At 43.0% G+C, this 18,522-nt stretch overlaps 1 protein-coding gene and 1 pseudogene across 1 annotated transcript in view; both read left to right on the plus strand.

Annotated features, from left to right (window-relative positions):
- The first annotated feature begins 1,316 nt into the window (after window positions 1-1,316).
- LOC100768524 lies at window positions 1,317-2,674 on the plus strand (annotated as a pseudogene).
- Window positions 2,675-8,334: 5,660 nt separating this feature from the next.
- Mindy4b (MINDY family member 4B) overlaps window positions 8,335-18,522 on the plus strand; it is a 33,697-nt gene continuing 23,509 nt past the window's right edge. The window contains exons 1-3 of the mRNA XM_035451582.1: window positions 8,335-8,441; window positions 8,676-8,709; window positions 10,488-10,640. Coding sequence (XP_035307473.1) covers window positions 8,335-8,441; window positions 8,676-8,709; window positions 10,488-10,640 — 294 coding nt within the window. The remainder of the gene's footprint in view (window positions 8,442-8,675; window positions 8,710-10,487; window positions 10,641-18,522) is intronic.

An 18,522-nucleotide genomic window follows, 5' to 3' on the forward strand; every position in this document is an offset into this window, starting at 1 on the left:
AGGGTCAGAGTCTTTAGACACAAGGACCCTTCTCTTGCCGTCGTCCTGAAGCAATCAATTCTATCACTACAAAGAAATAAGTTCTGGGCCAGGTGTGGTGGTCTTTAATCCCAGCACTTGGGAAGCAGGAGCAGGCAGATCTCTTATAAGTTTGAGACCAGCCTGGTTTTCATAGCAAGCAGCCAAGGCTATAGAGTGAGACCCTCATTCAAAACAGAGCAAAACAAAACAAAACAAAAAGTGAGTTCTGTTATCAACCATGGAAGCTCAGAATTAGTCCACCAAGTCTAGACAAGGATGGAGCCCCAGCCTGGCCCACGAGCTTGTGAGACTCTTAGCAGGATTCCTACTAAGCCATGCCCAGATTCCTAACCCACAAGTGCTGAGATAATAAAGAGGTACCATTTGAAGTGGTCAGGTCTATGGTAATTTGTACTACACTAACACAAAGAGAAGTAAAGTTTCCCAGTAATAAAGTCAGGCCTTAGGACATATGTTATAAGTGTTGGTTGTTGGATTCTCTGTGATAATGCTTGGAACACCAAAGGAAAGCTTATCCACATGGCCATTCTGGTATTCAATAAACTATGGAGATATTCAACACTGATATAAGATAGGTGTCACTTGGATCAGGTGATTTTTACATTACTGTCTGTTGATTAAGTGCCCTGAATATGTCTTAGACAGGTGAGATTGACCCATGATGCTAGGTTAAGTGTATTAAATACTATTTTTGTTTGCAGTGCTTGCATTGAATCCAAGGTTGACAGTGACTTATCCTGGACATGTGTATATGTTTGAACACTTGGTCCCCAGCTGGTGGTGCTGTTTTGCAGATGGTGGAACCTTTTGACATTAGGCCTAGCTAAGACAGTAGACCACTATGAGTGTGGGAGTGCTTATAGATTGGCTCGATCCTGATCTTGAGCCCTGTATCCCATCTACTGAGATGTAAACAATCTGCTCTACAAGCTTCTGCTACAGAAAATCTAACCAAGTTAGCTATCATGCCTTCTCTACCATGGAACTGTGATCCGTGTTAGCCACTGTGCCTTCTCTACCAAGACACTGTGATTTGTGTTAGCCACCATGCCTTCTCTACCATGAAACTGTGATTCAAAATAAATATCCCCTTTAAGTCACTTCTCATTGGTTTTTTATTGTAGTGAAAAGGACATGGCTTGTTCTGCAGCCTCCTTTCAACCTTGTCTGCCGGTTGGTGCGGTCTCTGTTACAGTGGCGGCAGCTGTAGTTCCAGCTGCAGCTTCTCGCTCCCTGTGCTCCCTTCCCGCCAGGTCCTGGAGTTGGTCCCTACCATGGCTCTCCTCACTGCAGCAGCCCGGCTCTTGGGAGCCAAGAATTCATCCTGCCTTGTTCTTGCTGTCCAGCATGCTAATGTTTCTTCCATGAATCTGAAAGATGTACTAAGCAATCTGATACCCAAGGAGCAGGCCAGAATTAAAGCCTTCAGACAGCAGCATGGGAAGACAGTGGTGGGCCAGATCACCGTGGACATGCTGTATGGTGGCATGACAGGCATGAAAGGACTTGTGTATGAAACATCTGTTCTTGATCCTGATGAGGACATCCGTTTCGGAGGCCACAGTATCCCTGATGGCCAGAAACTGCTGCCTACGGCTAAGGGTGGAGAAGAACCCCTACCTGAGGCCTTATTTTGGCTGCTGGTAACTGGACAGATGCCTACAGAGGAACAGGTGTCTTGGCTCTCACAAGAATGGGCCAAAAGGGCAGCTCTGCCTTCTCATGTGGTCACCATGCTGGACAACTTACCTACTAATCTGTACCCCATGTCTCAACTCAGCGCAGCCATCACAGTCCTCAACAGTGAAAATAATTTTGCCCGGGCATACTCAGAGGGCATCAACTGAGCCAAGTACTAGGAGTTGATTTATGAAGATTGTATGGACCTGATTGCAAAACTCCCTTGTGTGGCAACAAAAATCTACCAGAATCTTTACTGGGAGGACAGCAGCATTGGGGCCATTGACTGTAAGCTGGACTGGTCTCACAATTTTACCAACATGGTAGGCTATACTGAACCACAGTTCACTGAGCTTATGCATTTGTACCTCACCATCCACAGTGACCACGAGGGTGGTAATGTGAGTGGCCACACCAGCCACTTGGTGGGCAGCGCCCTTTCAGACACTTACCTGTCCTTTGCAGCAGCCATGAATGGGCTTGCAGGGCCTCTACATGGGCTGGCAAATCAGGAAGTGCTTGTCTGGCTAACACAGCTGCAGAAGGAAGTCATCTAAGACGTTTCGGATGAGAAGTTGCTAGATTACATCTGGAATACACTCAACTCAGGACAGGTTGTCCCAGGATATGGTCATGCGGTACTAAGGTAGACTGACCCACGATATTCCTGTCAGAGAGAGTTTGTTTAAGCTGGTTGCTCAACTGTACAAGTTTGTGCCCAACATCCTCTTAGAGCTCCAGTACTATGGCATGACGGAGATGAATTACTACACAGTCCTGTTTGGAGTGTCAGGGGCACTGGGTATTCCGGCACAACTCATCTGGAGCCGAGCCCTAGGTGTCCCACTAGAAATGCCCAAGTCCATGAGCACGGATGGTCTGATGAAATTTGTGGACTCTAAGTCAGGGTAAAATGGGAGATTGGGGGAAACTGACTATAAGAAAATGAGGAGGCTTAAAAAAAACAAAGTATAATTTTGTTTTGTTCCAGGGGCCTTTAAGACTTGAGATTAAGTATCTGAGGCACTGAAAATGCATTTGAAGTTAAAATATAAATTAAGACTTAAAGATGAAAAGTGACCCCTTCTCCCCTCACCAGCTCGCTTCCCTGGTATGAGTTGCCCACCAACTGTAGGATGACCAGGACTAATGCATGTGGTCAGGTTAGAGCTGGCTGCCCACCATCTCCAGAGTGAGAGTCTGGTTCCTCTTGTTTAGGTCAAAGCAGGTTACAGGAAAGCTGCAGTCACCGAAGCTTCAGCTTCAAATCCACCAGCCTCCACACCATCGAGGCCAGGGTTGGGCCCCTTTTGTCCATAGGAATCCTGTTGGGTGCCAGCTGTGTCAAACCCTAGGGCCTTTTCCCGTGTACATAAGCACCTCCTAGCAAGATCTGTTGGCTAGCTAGAAACTCCTTGGCAACTTTTTATGCTATTGGTGACCATAAGTGGCATGGTATTTATTGTGACTGGTAGCCAGCATATGATTCTACTTTTCTTTTTAAATAATACCATTGAAATGAAGGTCTGGAAGTGTTCTGTTTCCTTCCAGACTTCCTATACTTGCTGTGCCTCAGCTGAGGATGCCCAGGGTCTCCTTGTCCTAGCCTCTGTTAGGGTCCTTCTACTTAGCAGGTCTGTGACCTATGGTCTTCCCAGTCATTTGGCTTTATCAGACTTAATGTGAACTAGGCTTTTTACTTCCATGGAACATAAGCCACTCTTTTGGCCTTGGTTTCTCCTGTTAATATTCTCTGGCACACAGAACAAGGGCTCAGGAATGACCAGCCTCTTCATGATGGTCCCAGGGGTTCTAGCTTTTCTTTTTGAACAGAAAAATTACTTGCAATTGGACATAGTTTCCTTTGAATATGGATTGGACCTAGGGCTGAGGGCACTGAAAACAGTGAGCCGCCTTCTCATCCCCTGTGTCAAGGATGTGTCCCTTTATTTATCGATGTCTCTCTAAGTCTGAGCTCACAGTGTGGTGTTTGTTTTAGCAGCCCCATTTGCACAGGTTTTCAGTGACTCAGAATGCTCTACTGCCTTTTCTCTGAGAAAGGGTTGAGATACACTCCTGTTGTGCCCCCCTTGCCCCAAAACTCCTGCCTGCGTTTGTATGGAACCCAAACCTCAGTACCACACTGTTGAGATGGACACACTGTAAACCCCTGGGTAACTGTAAGTCATGATGAAGACTTCAGGATATTCTGTATAAAATGAAAAATAATAAATGCTTTTATTAACAAAAAAAGACATGACACACAAGCAAACTCCTCACTATTGAGCTACAATCCCCTCTCCATTTTTGACGTTCAACAATTTCAATCCATCTATAATAGTTACCCATATTTTGACCCACCAAGTCTAAAACAGTGGTCCCAAGACACCTTGGTAATTTGACAGAATGGATCCCAGAACTCAGAAAGCCTCTTTACTTACTCTTATATTTATCATAAAAGATGCAAACATAAAACACGATGAAGCCATTCATAAGGGGAGGTTTGGACAGGTCCCAGGGGCAGATGCCTCTGTCCCCAAGGGAGGAAGTTTGGACAGGTTCCAGGGGCAGAAGCCTCTGTCCCCAGGGGAGGAGGCACACCTCCCTTCCAGTACTTGGACATGATTATCAGCTGAGAAGTTCCCTAGGTCCTATTTCTTAGGGACGTTCTTACATTGGCATTACTGATGAAGTGAGCCATTAGCCTTGGAGATAGACACGTTTGACTCCCCAGGGGCAGAGGTTTCAGCTAAAAGTTCCAAACTTCTAATCCAGACTCAGTCTTCCCAGCATTCTGTTCTGAAACTGCCAGCTTGTGGGAAGGATCATCTCTCTCCTTTGTTATTCAGGAATTTGCAAGCTTTTAGGAAGCAGGTGAAAACCCAAACATGTATTTTCCATATACTACCCTAGCTTTAAAGGCCTTTTAGATAACGACTGAGACCCATGCCATTACTGAGTGGTCAAAGGCCAGTGGCAGATAGACTGAGTTAGAACCAATGCCCATTTAGTCTCTCAGGACTTTGGAGTTCTGGCCTGCCCAAGACTCTCGTTGCCATTCAGAAAATAAAATTAAATACATAAATAAAACACAAATACAAAAATAAAAGGGGAATTTTAACATTTAAAAGATGAGAAAACAGATTAAAAGTTAGTTTTCTGGTGAGTCATCGTTATTAGGATTTTATTACATGAGACAAAGGGAGCAGGTATGGGATAGGAAGAGACTAAGTAACTTCTCTCAGGTTACCTTGTTACAAGAGTAGAAATCTGACCCTGGACCTGACCCATCTTCCCCCTCTCTACCACACTACCAAAGAACAAAAAGAAAATACATCAGCCATCTCTTAGAAAATATGGGTTAGCAAAATTGTTTTAGGAAGGAATATATCCAGAACATTCCATGTCAGAAAGTAGATCCAGAGAAAATGAATAACGGTGTCTACAGTCTTTAATGTGCTCCTAAAGAACACTTTTCCAGAAACTACACTAATAAGACTTTCAAAATAAAACAAAAGGCTCTAAAATCCTGCTTCCATCTTTCTGTTTGTAAAATGTTACACATGAAAACAGCACGAAAATAGTTTGGGGGTAATTTTGCAAGCCAATGAAAATGCTTGTACAAATCCAAGGCTAACAGCTTTGACTTGAAGGCTGAACTCAGTAAATGGTTGTTAAGATTAGTCATTGCTTTCCAAAGGAGTAGAGCAAATCTTGATGTCATTACATTCTCACCAACTGCACCTCCACACTTGGAATCCACACTAGCTTTTCTCATGGTTGAAATTCCATACTACATATTCAAATTACCCACACTTCTACGTTGCATCCAAAGCAGTCTTGGGGCAGGAACACTGTGTGACTAGATGCTCTGGGGGTAGGGAAAAGGTATAAAATAAAGAAGAAGGGACCATAGCCTTGTACATTCCATTGCTCCAGCCCTCCAGCCCCAGTCCAGGACCTCACAGTCCCATCTTTTCTTTTCACTATACTTTTTATATCCAGCCCTTCTTCTCTACAACTTTTGACCACATGCACTAAAGATTGGTGGCTTCTGCTGGATGTGGCTAAGTCTCATTTCTAACTCGTGGTATCCAGAGTCAGCAGTTTCCACCTGTGGAATCCTTGCCGGCACCTAACTATAGATTGTTTTTTTGTTTTTGTTTGTTTGTTTGTTTGTTTTACACTCTTTACTCTTTGTGGGGATAGGGGCACTAACCAGGTCCCAAATAAATATAAGGATACTTATTCTTTGTTATGAATGCCTGGCCTTAGCTTGGCTTGTTTCTAGCCAGCTTTTCTTAACTCATCTACCCTTTGCCTCTGGGCTTTTACCTTTTTCTACTCCTGTATATATTTTCTTTACTTCTTACTCTGTGGCTGGCTGTGTGGCTGGCTGGCCCCAGGCATCCTCCCACTCTGTCTCCTTTTCTCAATCCTCCTTCTTCTCTTTTTCTCCTCCTATTTATTCTCTCTTCTTGGCAACCCTGCCTCTCTCTCTCCTGCAGAGCTATTGACCATTCAGCTCTTTATTAGAGTCAGGTGTTTTAGACAGGCAAAATAATGCAGTTTCACAGAGTTAAACAAATGTAATGTAAAAGAATGCAACACATCTTTGTATCATTAAACAAATGTTAAACAGCATAATCAAATGTTCACATCTTCAACACATCTTCAACAAATATTCCACAACACCTAACTGAAAAGGAAAAGGAAACATTGAGAAAGTTGTGAGAATATTAACTATCCAACTATCTCTGAGTATCCAACTTGGGGATAGAAGTAGTGAAAAAGGCTGAGCAAGGGATGATTGTGAATGAAGAATACCCTTAAATGACCATCATCATGTGATTAGCCAACTCTTGGAGTAAGTCTATAGACCATTTGAAAGATAAATACAGTCTAAACAAGGGTCTATACCATGTTCATAGATTAGACATCTCAATAGATAAAGATAGCAAACAATTCCTGTTTCCCAGATGAGAAACTAATGTACAAAAAAAATTAGACAAGGTAGACAATAGTAGGTAAAGCTGTGACCCGGAGATAAGTAGCCTAGGCACAGAGGCTATGCAGCTATCCTGGCTTTTCTCTGGATCATGCCCTGTGCTATCTCCACAGGCTTTCCTCTGTGCATGCTTCCTCCACAATAGGGAATGAGAACATCTTATTCACCTTGGCATCTGCAAGTGCCCCTCATATTTGCTGGTAACTTGTCTAATCATTGGGATGTGTGTGTCTGTTTTCAAAGCGTTCTACGCAAGTTAGAATGAAAGCAAGTTATAATGATTCTTGAGAAAAATGCCCTTCTCAGCTGCTCTCCTTTCCTGGCTTTTTGAGTCTTTAAATAATTCAAATGGCAGGTCTAGAATTTATTTTTTTAATACTGTTTTCTAAATAGGAATTTTGAGAACATTTCTCATTATTATATTAGTTGAGAACAAGAATTACACAATTTTTTATTTCTTTTTGTAGTAGGGGTGCCTAATAAATATTAAACACCGATGCCACCATTAACACTGTAAAATTATAAAGAGGAGAACACAAAGGCCTTTTATTTTTTGGAATAAAATTTATGGCTAAAGAGGGGCAATAAGAAAGGATTTATTTATGCCACTTAGGTTTACAGCAGAATACTAAATCTGGTAGACATTTACAGGGCATGTGAACATGAAATGGTTAGCATCACCCAAAATTAGTCCAAGAAGAAGTGGTGGGTTGCTCCTGAGCTGGATTGTGGAAGACTAAATTTGCCTATATATTTGGTGCTTTGCTAGACTTCAAGGTCTTTGCAATAATGTAACTCACCAATCCTCTCAGGCCTGACCACTTTAGTTACAATAAATCTAAGTGACCTTTTTGCATGCCTAGGATTTTATGGAATTGATGTCCAGAAATGTCTACTGAGAGAATGATCTAAAGATGTTCAATTTTATCACCCAGTAGTCAGAAGAGGGAATAAAACTTTTGCTGGTAACTAATCTTTTGTCTTTACACCAGCAGCCAAACTGGCATGAAAAATCTGCATAGTCATAACCACTAATATTTTTTATTATACCAATTATTGTAAGTACAATGCATTCAGCCAACAGGGAGAGATAGGACTTTTAGATTTCTCCTTGAAACAAATCATACCAGCCATCCTGCGTTTGAGCTGGAATTCTGTCCACTAAAATCTACACCGGATATCTGTTTGCTAGCCAATGTTGTCCTTGGGCTATCCAAACATTTCTTCGTGTGATCATGATGGCTTTCAATCCTAGTGTCAGCACATTTCTGCTGCACAAACCCTTTCCAGGAAACATCCTAGTACAAGGAACAATCACATTACACAGGCATAGTGTCTCATCAATCACATTATCTCCAATGATTTGATACAGGTAATTGAAATCCTTTTGTTTATAAATCTATCTTGGATTAAACATTCATGGCACCTGCACAGTGGACAAAAATACAGAAATGTACTCCACCGCTAATGAAAGTTTAATGGAATCTGCTCAGAGCAGCAATTGTGTGGCCTGAGCTCAGGGCTGTGTTCCAGATACCTCTCCTCTCCACAGTCTCTTTCTCCATCTGAACAGCCTCCTTATTCCAAGTCCTTGCTTTATCTGAATGGATACAGAGATCTCAGTCCAGGAACAGAGTCCTCTAGAGCTGGATTTAAATGAAATTACTGAGAAAATTTTATTTCTTGACAAATGGAGGGGAATCTTCAGGTAAGAATCATGGGTAAGACATTGTCATTGTCTCACTTCTTCAAACTAGGGATTCTAGGTGTTTAAGTCATCAACTATGCCTGCTGCATGATAGGTTTCCATTACAGACTTACATCTAAAATGCTTGCCACGAACCTATTTGCTGACAGAGACTCCCTGGCGAGGTAGGGTCTGGGGAGGTGTGAGGATGTGAGGTTTGAATGGACTGAGTAATTTACCCGATGTTTTCTCTTTCCCTTATAGGTTGGGAACCAATAACACAAATCCTCAGGTAATTACTTTCTCAAAGTCGACGTATTGTTTCTCTAGTTGCTTCTTCAAACAATCACATTAAACAGCATGGTTTGCATTTAGTGAATGCATACAATGTCACTCAGGCACTGCCATTTAATGTAGAAAAGGGAGAAAGGCAGAAAGATCATGGAAGACTTTTTCTTCATAAATTTCTCTCTACTTCTTTTTCCTTTGGGTTTGTTTGTTTGTTTTTTGAGACAGGGTTTCTCTGTGTAGCTTTGGCGCCTGTCCTGAACTCACTCTGGAGACCAGGCTCAAACTCACAGATCCGCCTGCCTCTGCCTCCCAAGTGCTGGGATTAAAAGTGTCCCCACCACTGCCTGGTCTCTCCCTATCTTTAAGAGCTATTTTTCATCATGAAGTACTCCATATTGCTATTATTTTAGAAAAGGTGATATTAGAATAGGAAGTTCCTACACTTGTAAAAATAAAACTACCCTGTGACAACCGAGTAGGGACATTCTGCTCATGTCCCTAAAGAAAAACAGCTTTTAAAATAATTGTCTTTATTGGCTTCGGAAAAGTTGTTTTCCCTTGCTGTTTTTAAATAAGGGAAATAAAATTATATTCAGGTGTTAAAAGGGCATTTTCCAGTTTCTTATTCAATGTAAAATGACGGATGTTTGTAATCTGTATAGCCTAAAAAACTGTAAGAAGGTTTTGACCTTGAATGTCAGAGTGTACTTCAGTCTCTGAACCAGTGCGGCACAAACCCTTAAGGTGATTTTTTTTCCTAGCACTAATATGTGATTAATTGAACTGTCAATATTTTAACTACATGGCTAAAGCACTTTCCTTCTTGGGAGTAACTTGTGAGCAAAAGCCTTATTATTTTTTTTTTCTAAAGCCCCCTTAGCCAGAGTCTAAATTAAAATCAGGGAGATAATGCCTCTACTTTAGTTCTGGAAATATTAAATTTTGATAGTTACCACTGGGGAGATAGGACATTCAAAAGATAAGACAGTTTCTGAAAGGAAGGAGTAAATAAATGTCGTTATGCTTTTACACAGGATGGGTAAGCCCATTGATATGAATGTGATGATTTTCCATTTGGGTTACAAAATCCATCTCAGCCTATCAGCATCTGTGATTCGGATGCTGTGTTCATGAGATAAGAAAGCATCCTCACCTCTAGGAGTACAGAAACACTGAGAAGGCTGAGCCCTTCGTGGTCACTCGGGAAACTGTTTTTATAATACTGGTATAGGAACAAGTAAATTGAGCATTGATGTTAACGAACACAGAAATGCCACAAGCATCAGTCAAGGAATGTAAAAATAGATTTTTTTTTTAAAGATATGGGTGAGTGTTTTAAGTATCACAGTCCTTTGAGGGAGAATAAGAATCAGAAAGAATTAAAGGGGTGGGGTGGGGGTGGGGGAGGTAACCCAATTCTTTGGTTGCCGGGTTAACAAGATAACAAGGATAACCTGATCTGGACTGATGACTCATTCAACACTTAACAAAATTCTGTCATCTCAAAACAAGACATGGTGACATTTGCATTCTTCCCTAAACATAATTTCAAGTCAAGGTTCTGATAGCATTAATTATGTTTCCATAGTTACAGTTCACCTTCGCAGTCCCACAAAACTCAGGAAAATCCCTTTGACACAGACGTTGGGCCTTCTCAGTCCTTTCCCACTGTCTATCACAGTTTTAGACATCTTTAAAAGTGAGACAATGGGACACCAGAAGACTTAATGCTCAGTCTTCATTAGCTGTTTGCTTTACTTTCAATGTCATTTCATACAGGATCGTGATGGCAGCCACGTGTCTGCTGAGGAAACCAGAGACAGATCAGGAATGCTTTGGTCCAAAGGATCCAGTAGTTTTTGTTCTATCCCCAAAGTCTCCATCATCTCTTCAAAACTGAATGGTTTTCCCATCTCCCCAGCCATGGCCACAGTAAGTATCACTTGTCAATTAAACATGAAGTGAAACTCGATCTTTCCCCAGTCAACAACACTGGGGAATTGGATCTCCTGTCGAGTGAGGGATTACCGAAGATGAAACCACAGATGGCTATTATTGGTAAGAGGAGTGTATAATTAAAATGACTTATTTATGGTAGTTGTCAAGGACACTGGCGGTGACTGTCTTTTCCTCACAGACTCTACTTCTCTTTAACTGTGCTCAATCTGACAGTTATATTTGAAGAAGGGCAAAAGTTACATTCTGGTGGTTTGTTATTTAGCGTACACTATGACAGGCCCTCTAAGTGACAGACGGATGAGAGTTACAAATGTGTAAAAAGGACAGGCCGGGGAAGGACAGAGAAGTTTTCGGGGTCTGGTCTTAGAACAAGGCATTGATCTCAGAAAGAAACAGTTTTTGGGAGCTATCCAATTAATATATAGACTTAAAAAGAACTTGACAGACCAGGCATGATTGCACACATCTCTAAATCCAGCACTCAGGAAGCAGAGGCAGGAGAATCTCTGTGAGTGAGTCTAAGGCCAGCCTGGTCTACAGAGCAAGTTCAGGACAGCCAGAGCTACTAAATTCAAGTCTTGACCCTCATGAGAATGAGAGTTTTGGTAGAAGTCTAGCCAGGGATTAAAAGCAGAGTCACTCTATAGGGCCAAATAAGCCAGGGCTGGAGGCAAGGTCCCAGTAAGAGTCAGAAAAAGCTTGTGCCATGGTCAAAAGACACAACTGAAAGCTGGTAAGTGAGGTGAGGCTAAGCCTGGAAACAGTACCAGTTAGGGTGAGAATTCTCTCTGAATTCTGGGGCTATCCAATAGGGTCTTTAAATCTTGGGTCTTCAAGACAATGTCCCGTACTCTCCCCATCCTCCAAATGTCTGTGCCACATTCTAGAACCTCAACAGTTAAGGATTAGTGTTAGCAGAAGCACTTCCTTCAAAGACATGTGTGCCTGGGCAGTTGCAAAGACAACCAAACACAGCCTAAGCATCTTGGTAAAGACCAATAGCATTTGCTGTGTGATCAGACACACCACATACATGAAGCTGCAGTTTGTGCAAACTACCAGGGCCCACCCAAGAGCAATGAACAGGGACTATAATCTCTTCTGGAAATGTCACACAGAACTGTCATATAAAATCTCCGTTGGGTTTCTTGGGCACCAAGGTGCTTTCTCATAGGCAGATCCGTCTTCCTCTCACAGAACAGGCAGGCAGCCGAGCTTTCATAAGATCCAAGATGCTCAACTTCATTGAAGCCTGAAATGGAGTCTCAACTTGTGCCTTACATTTCCAGTTAGCTGTTCTCTTTCTAAGTAATGAATAGTAGTGGGTGATCCTGAGAGTCCTGTAGCCTCAGAGGTTATGAAGTCCACACTGTGATAGAGTTCAGAAGTTACAGAAAATATGCCCATTCGTGTCTATCTAGTACCTAAAATATTCCAAAGCCCCAAACTTTTTTGAACACTGGCATGACAAGAGGTAAATTCCACACCTGACATCATGTTGTGGGGGGAAAAAACAGGCACACTAAGTGTCATATCAACTATCCTTGTGCAATGGGTTCAAAGTTTATATAAAGTGTAGCTAGCTTCATATTCGTAATTGAGCCTTGTTCCCAAGGTAGCCTAACACACACACACACACACACACACACACACACACACACACACACACACACCAGAATGTACATACATAATATTCCAAAATTTGAAACCCATGACATCCAAAGCATTCTGGATGAGGGTCACTCAGCTTGTCTATGCATTTTACTTGATAAGATAAAGACAATGTTCTTGACATCTATAAGAAATCTCTATGTAGATTATCATTTTAAAATTTATATGTCTGAAAAATAGACCACCTTTTTATGTAAAAAAGAGAGAAAATTGTGATTCTATATTGGTATTTGCCTGTAAATAAAGAGGTAAATTCTGCAAGGCTTCCTAGGCCACAAGGGGGTGGGGGACAAGTAGACTAACAGGAGGGATCCTTTTTTTCACAGTACACATTTTGTACTCTGGCTTTTGAGCCTCACAATGTACTGTCTATTTTTAAAACACACACACAAATTTTAAAAATAAAAACAGCACTCACAGATGTTTTGGAAGCTGTGTGTTGGGGAGGCAGAAGAACACAGATCTGAAAGCTCCTCTCATTGGCAAACACAAGCTGAGGCCAGGGGAGCTCTCCCCACCTTCCCCAAGTCAGTTCTTTCCCATTGGAAAAGGCTGTAAAACAAAAGCTTCCGACCAGAGCAGTGGAAATGGAGTTGATGGAGTGTTAAGGAAGTCCCAGAAGTGGAGAGAATTGATTTTTCTTTAAAAAATGAATTTGGATTTATTCCCAGTACGTGGCCCAGATGCTAGTGTGCCCTCTGAATAAGGGCAGCATTCATTAAACACACCTTGGGACTGTACCACCGCGCAGCAGCGTTGGGATTCTCAACGTGCCTGGTCCAGGGAGGAGTCTTGGAAGCCTGACCAGTTCTAATCAGCATTTCGGGAGTGCAGCCGCCTGGCAAATTATCTGAGACTCTGAGTCAAAACACTCACTGAATGTCTTTTGTGTGGCTCTGCGGCATGATGCACGATGCTTCCTGACAGGGCACAGGCTGTCTCTTGGCTGGGAATCCCTCAGGAAATGGGGGCTGGGTGCAGCAACCTGCCTGCCCACTCTAGCCTCACTTCTCGTCTTTTTCGCCTTTTCTTGCCTTTTGTCTCAGACTAGAGGGTTTTTTTTTTTTTTCCTTCCTGACTTAGTGGATGGAACGAGTTGACAGCCCCTGATGAAACAGTCATGGCCGCTGGGCTCTTACCCCAGTCCTGCCCCGTAGTCCTCTATCCCTGTGGCCCCTGGTCCCCATCCTCTCCCACTTCCAAGAGCCTTCTCCCACACCCAGCTTGGAACACATTCTGGTGACCTCCTATTGGCAACCAATAAGCAAACCCCTGATACAGCTGCAAACCTCCCCACAATCCTCATAGTCACAAAGTGATAACAAGAGATGAACATGGGCTCTGCTAGAGGGACAGCAAGTGTGTTTGTTGGTGGAAGAAGGCAGATCCTGGTGCACCAGCGTGAGGTCTGGTTCATAGACAGGGAGTTCTTAATTTTCTGTCTCTTCGAGTCCCTCTGAGCCATTTTAAGACTCATTAGCGAATCCAAATGAACCGTCCATCATGCTTTTGCTCATGAACCTCAACTGCAGGGTTATAAGTGAGGCACCCCTATCAATAGGGAAAACTTGACTCTGACTTCTGCTAGGTTTGAGCAATGGGGATCCCTCAGATGAGACTGGTGAGAGGGAAAGGAGAAAGTCAAGCAAGGTGAGAATGCTCCCTTTTGCACTCAAGACCCCACTCCCTCCCATTTAGTGATCATAAGTGATGACTCCCGCTCTTGTGTTATGGATAGCCCACCAGAAATGACATAGTTTATAGACAACCAAATGTTGTCTGGACCACTGGACCACACCCAGGTATTTGGGGATCTAGTTAGGTGTGACCTCAAGTGTCCAGAGAGCAGGAATTTGAAGGCAAAACCCACAACCTGGCATCTGCAGAGGTGGGATAGGGGGTTTTACAGAAGCAAGCAGTTTAGCAGAAGCTAAGTGGTTATCTGTAGGGGGTTCTGCATAAAAAGGCCAAGTGAGCTAAGACATCCTGACCTTGGGGTCCTAGAACAGAGTGGGTAATTTCCCACAGGATTCTCCAGCAAGGAGATCAGTTTCTAGTTAAACTTGAAATGGCCTCAGCAAGAATACAAGATGGAAGAATCTTTGCACTGTCTTGCCCTGAGACCCCATACAAGTACCCCATGCCCACATGTTTGGAAACAGTCTTGCATTTGTAATAAATCCTCTATCTCCTGGCTCCATGTTCCATACTACAGATGATGATTGTGACAATGACAGTGATAGTTATTCACACAAGTGTCACACATTCACATCCGAACAGGTGAGGATTTGGATTGATTGAACAAATCTAACCCAATTTAGATATTGGATATTGGGAGAATGATTGAGCACCCATTTGAATGTGTATGTTACAAGTACTAGAAAGCTAGCAAATGAAGACAGAAACACTATGAACTGCTTTATTGTGTTGAGTAATAATAACCATTACAGTCATCTTTTACAGCCCTCTAGTTCCCAGGCAGCACAACATATAAATGTCCTTAAGTGTGTGTCAGATTAATTTTATTGTAAGTTATATCTGATATGAAAATGAACATTATGCAAGTATGATAGGTCATCTTGTCACACTGGCTGGGGTGGGGCTCCAGCTCCCTGCTCCTGAGTACCCCAGAGGTGCAACTGGAAGGTGATGATAAGTTGAGGGTGGCAGATAGCAACAGCAACAGGAAATCTGGCTGGAATCAAAGTCAGTTTTAAATTGAATGTGAATCTTGAGCCTTCTTAGCCTTAATCTTTCAAATTTATTCCTCCCTTCTTCTTGCCAGTTTCCCATCTGTGTTGGGGCTTTCTTCCACGCTGCATAGACAGTTGCACACTGGCAGGCAGTGTTTTCATGTGGATGGTGACAATCTGCATTCACTCAGTACTCGTGGTTCCCAAAGCCCCTTTCCATTCCTCTCCTTCAATAATTGGCATGCTACGGGATGAGAGCAGCTACCCCACTTTTCAGTACGGAAATAAGATGTCTCCATGGTCAATGAGGTCAGAGTCAGTTGGAGCTTCTCAATCCTGGGTTTGGAAACTGTTAATCCCATGGATTCGAGGAGAAAGACCACTGGCTCACATCATGGACAAATTAATTAAAGAAAACTATTAGTTAAAGCAAGCTTTTTTGATTCTTATACACAGGCTGTCTCTCTCTAAAGGTGGGGTTCAAGAGATCAGAATTGAAAAAAAAAAAGAGATTAGAATTGGACATGGATGAGATAAAGGCTTTATAGCTCAGGAGTAGGGGGTTTCCAAATGGGGTATTTGGCAGGCAAATAAGCAGGGCTCCCTGAAGTAGACCACAAGTTGTTCATAACAACCCCCTGAAACAAAGACATGGTTGCAAGGTAGTCATAACAAGGTATTTGTGACAGGGTGGTCATAACAATGGGTGGGCATAACAATGCAGTCTTAACAACAGGTGGTCATAATAACCCTTTGAAACAAAGACATGCTTGGGATTCCTGGGACAAGCAATACAAAACAATTTGTAGTTAAGATGGGGCATAGCCCAATCCCTGAGAAACAGATGTTTAATCATAAACAGGAGTGAGCCTAGTTTGTCTTTACTGTAAGATGGCTTTCAAGCCTAAAATGGAGGCGGGCTTATCATAGTCTTTCTTCTGGGCTATTCAAACTCTAAGTCTGTAGGAATCACGTATCATTAGCTTGTGATGCTTCTCTGTGTACACAGGGCCAACGGCCTCTTTGCCAGTCTGCACCTTGTCTTGTATCTCCAAGAGCAGCTACTGGGCATGTTGGCTGCTTTTCTTTGCCATGTCCTTGCCCTGAGTACCAGCTCAGAGAGTTTTTCTTTAAGACTACTTGCCTCTGGCTCCCAAGGAAAAGTACACACGTCTGGTCTTTATGAAGACAGTCTTTTCTTGAAGGTGGGCACTGAGATGGACAGAAATCAACTCCAGCTGTGAAACCTGTCCCTGGGCTGAATGAGGAAAAGCATGTCAGATTCATGCTTCTTCTAGTACTCCTTCTACATACCCAAGGGACCTGCTCTGTGCAAAACTAAATGAAGGGACCAGCCCCCCATTTCGGCAGCCATGACAGTATCACATACTCGCTATGACCTTGCCTTAGTCACTAGAGGTTAAGTGCCTGCCTCGTGACAAGGAACCAATCAGAAGTTAGCTGGTGGTGCTATGCTTTACGACTCTGGGTGTACTTTACGGACAAGCACACAGCAATGACGAGCAGAGCATAGCAACCACCCTGGGAGGGCCTATGGGCCATAACAACCGATTGGCCAATCAACACAGGGAAAGCCCTCCAAGCCTGGAGACACACCAATCCTGAGCCTGTGCGTACCCCTAGACATTCCCCTTACGCTGCCCTACAAGATCATTCGGCAGCCAGTTCGAGAGATCTTTGCTAGCCATCCGCCATGGCTGGTGGGTGAAAGACCTGAGCTAACATGGGGTTAGCTCGTTAAAAAACAATAAAGCCTCATGCAGTTTGCATCAAGCTCTCGAATCTGCCTGGTGATTGGGGTGACCGTGGTCATGGCCTGGGACCCCGGATACCTGAGTGTTTCCGGGGTTCTAACATAAGAAAAGGGACCATGGCTCTGGACCAGCTGGACTCTGGAGCCAGTTAGTTCGTGTTCTGCAACGAACAGTATGATTTTTTTTTTTATTTTGGTTGTGAGCCTAGCCTTTAACGGCTGAGCTATCCCTCCAGCCCATCAGTATGATATTTAAAGCCCTCTTGGATCAGGTCACATGTTCTTGCCATTCTCAGTGTTTGTGTCACCCTTTGCCCCCTCCTAATTTCTCACCTCTCAATCCCAGGACACCTGTGACATGAGCCCATCTTCCTCTCTGTTCAGACTCTCTCAGAGTGTGGGTGAGTACCTCTGCTCCTAGGGATGTGGCATTAAATAACATACTACAAAGCTGTTATCTTGGAGGAGGCTTCCCCACTCTGGTAGGCCATGGGTGATGGTGGATATCCTTCTGTATATGTGTTTCTCTTATTGGTTGATGAATAGAACACTGTTTGGCCAGAGAGGCAGGAAAATAGGCAGGGCTAGGAGAAGAGGAGAATTCTGGGAAAGGTAGGCAGGGAGAGCCCACCAAAAACCAGTTGCCATGTAGACCACAAAGGAGTAACAGGTCTGAGCATTCTCCAGTAAGCCAAGACCACGTGGAAATACATAGATTAATAGAAATGGGTTAATAACTAAGACAGACCTAGCCAATAAGAAGCCCTAGCCATTGACCAACAGTTTTATAATTAATATAGCGTCTCTGTGTGTTTATTTGGGGCAGAAGGGCAGCAGGACCTGGTGGGACAAGAGAACTGCCAGCAACACGCAGGCATAGACTCTGCAAAGGACAGATAGTACATAGTCACTCCTCTTTGAAAACTCTCACATTTCTAATGATGAAGAGTCAAGTTACAGCAGCAGACTCCAGCTATGATCCTTAAGACTGTTCAACTTCTATTTTATTTCTCTGATGACATATGACAAGTAATTTTGCTTCTCACTAGAGGAAGTGGTAAAAGTGTTCTTTTACAACAAGCCTTTGCTAAATTACAAAAGCAACCTAATCTAATGAAAGTACTAATTGAGCAGTGAGATGCACACAAAAATAAAACATTAAGATGGAACATATAGAATCAAACTGGGTGACATAATAGAGGAATGGGTGCAACCTCATTGTTTCTGCTAACTTGGTGATGGAAAGTACCTCCCTTCTCTGCCTCCAGCTCCCCAAACTAGATACAAGGAGGATGCTAAGTGTCTTAATTTCTTCTATTAAGTTTGTCTCACAGCATCAGAGGGTTTTATTCTATCATGGGGACATCACGACAGAGAAAAAACAGCCAGGAAGCATGGACTGTGATTTAAAAATAAAAAAATAAAATAAAAAAGACTGACAGAAACAGCTCAAGGAGAAAGAGTTCATTTCCACTTGTAAGGCAGCAAATTATGGTGGAGAAGTCAAAACATCAGGGGCTGGAAGCAGCTGGTCATAACCTGCCCTAGCTGGGAAGCAGAAATGTGAATGCTTACAGTCATCTCGCTTCTCCTCTTTATACAGCCCAGGATCCCAGCCACTTTTAGTGGGCATTCTTGCCTTGGCTAACACAATAGATACAATTCCTCACTGGCTTGCCTCCCATGTATTTACAGATCCTGCCAAGTAACAGTACTT

The sequence above is a fragment of the Cricetulus griseus genome (assembly GCF_003668045.3).
Source record: "Cricetulus griseus strain 17A/GY chromosome 1 unlocalized genomic scaffold, alternate assembly CriGri-PICRH-1.0 chr1_0, whole genome shotgun sequence".
In the NCBI taxonomy this organism is placed as follows: domain Eukaryota; kingdom Metazoa; phylum Chordata; class Mammalia; order Rodentia; family Cricetidae; genus Cricetulus; species Cricetulus griseus.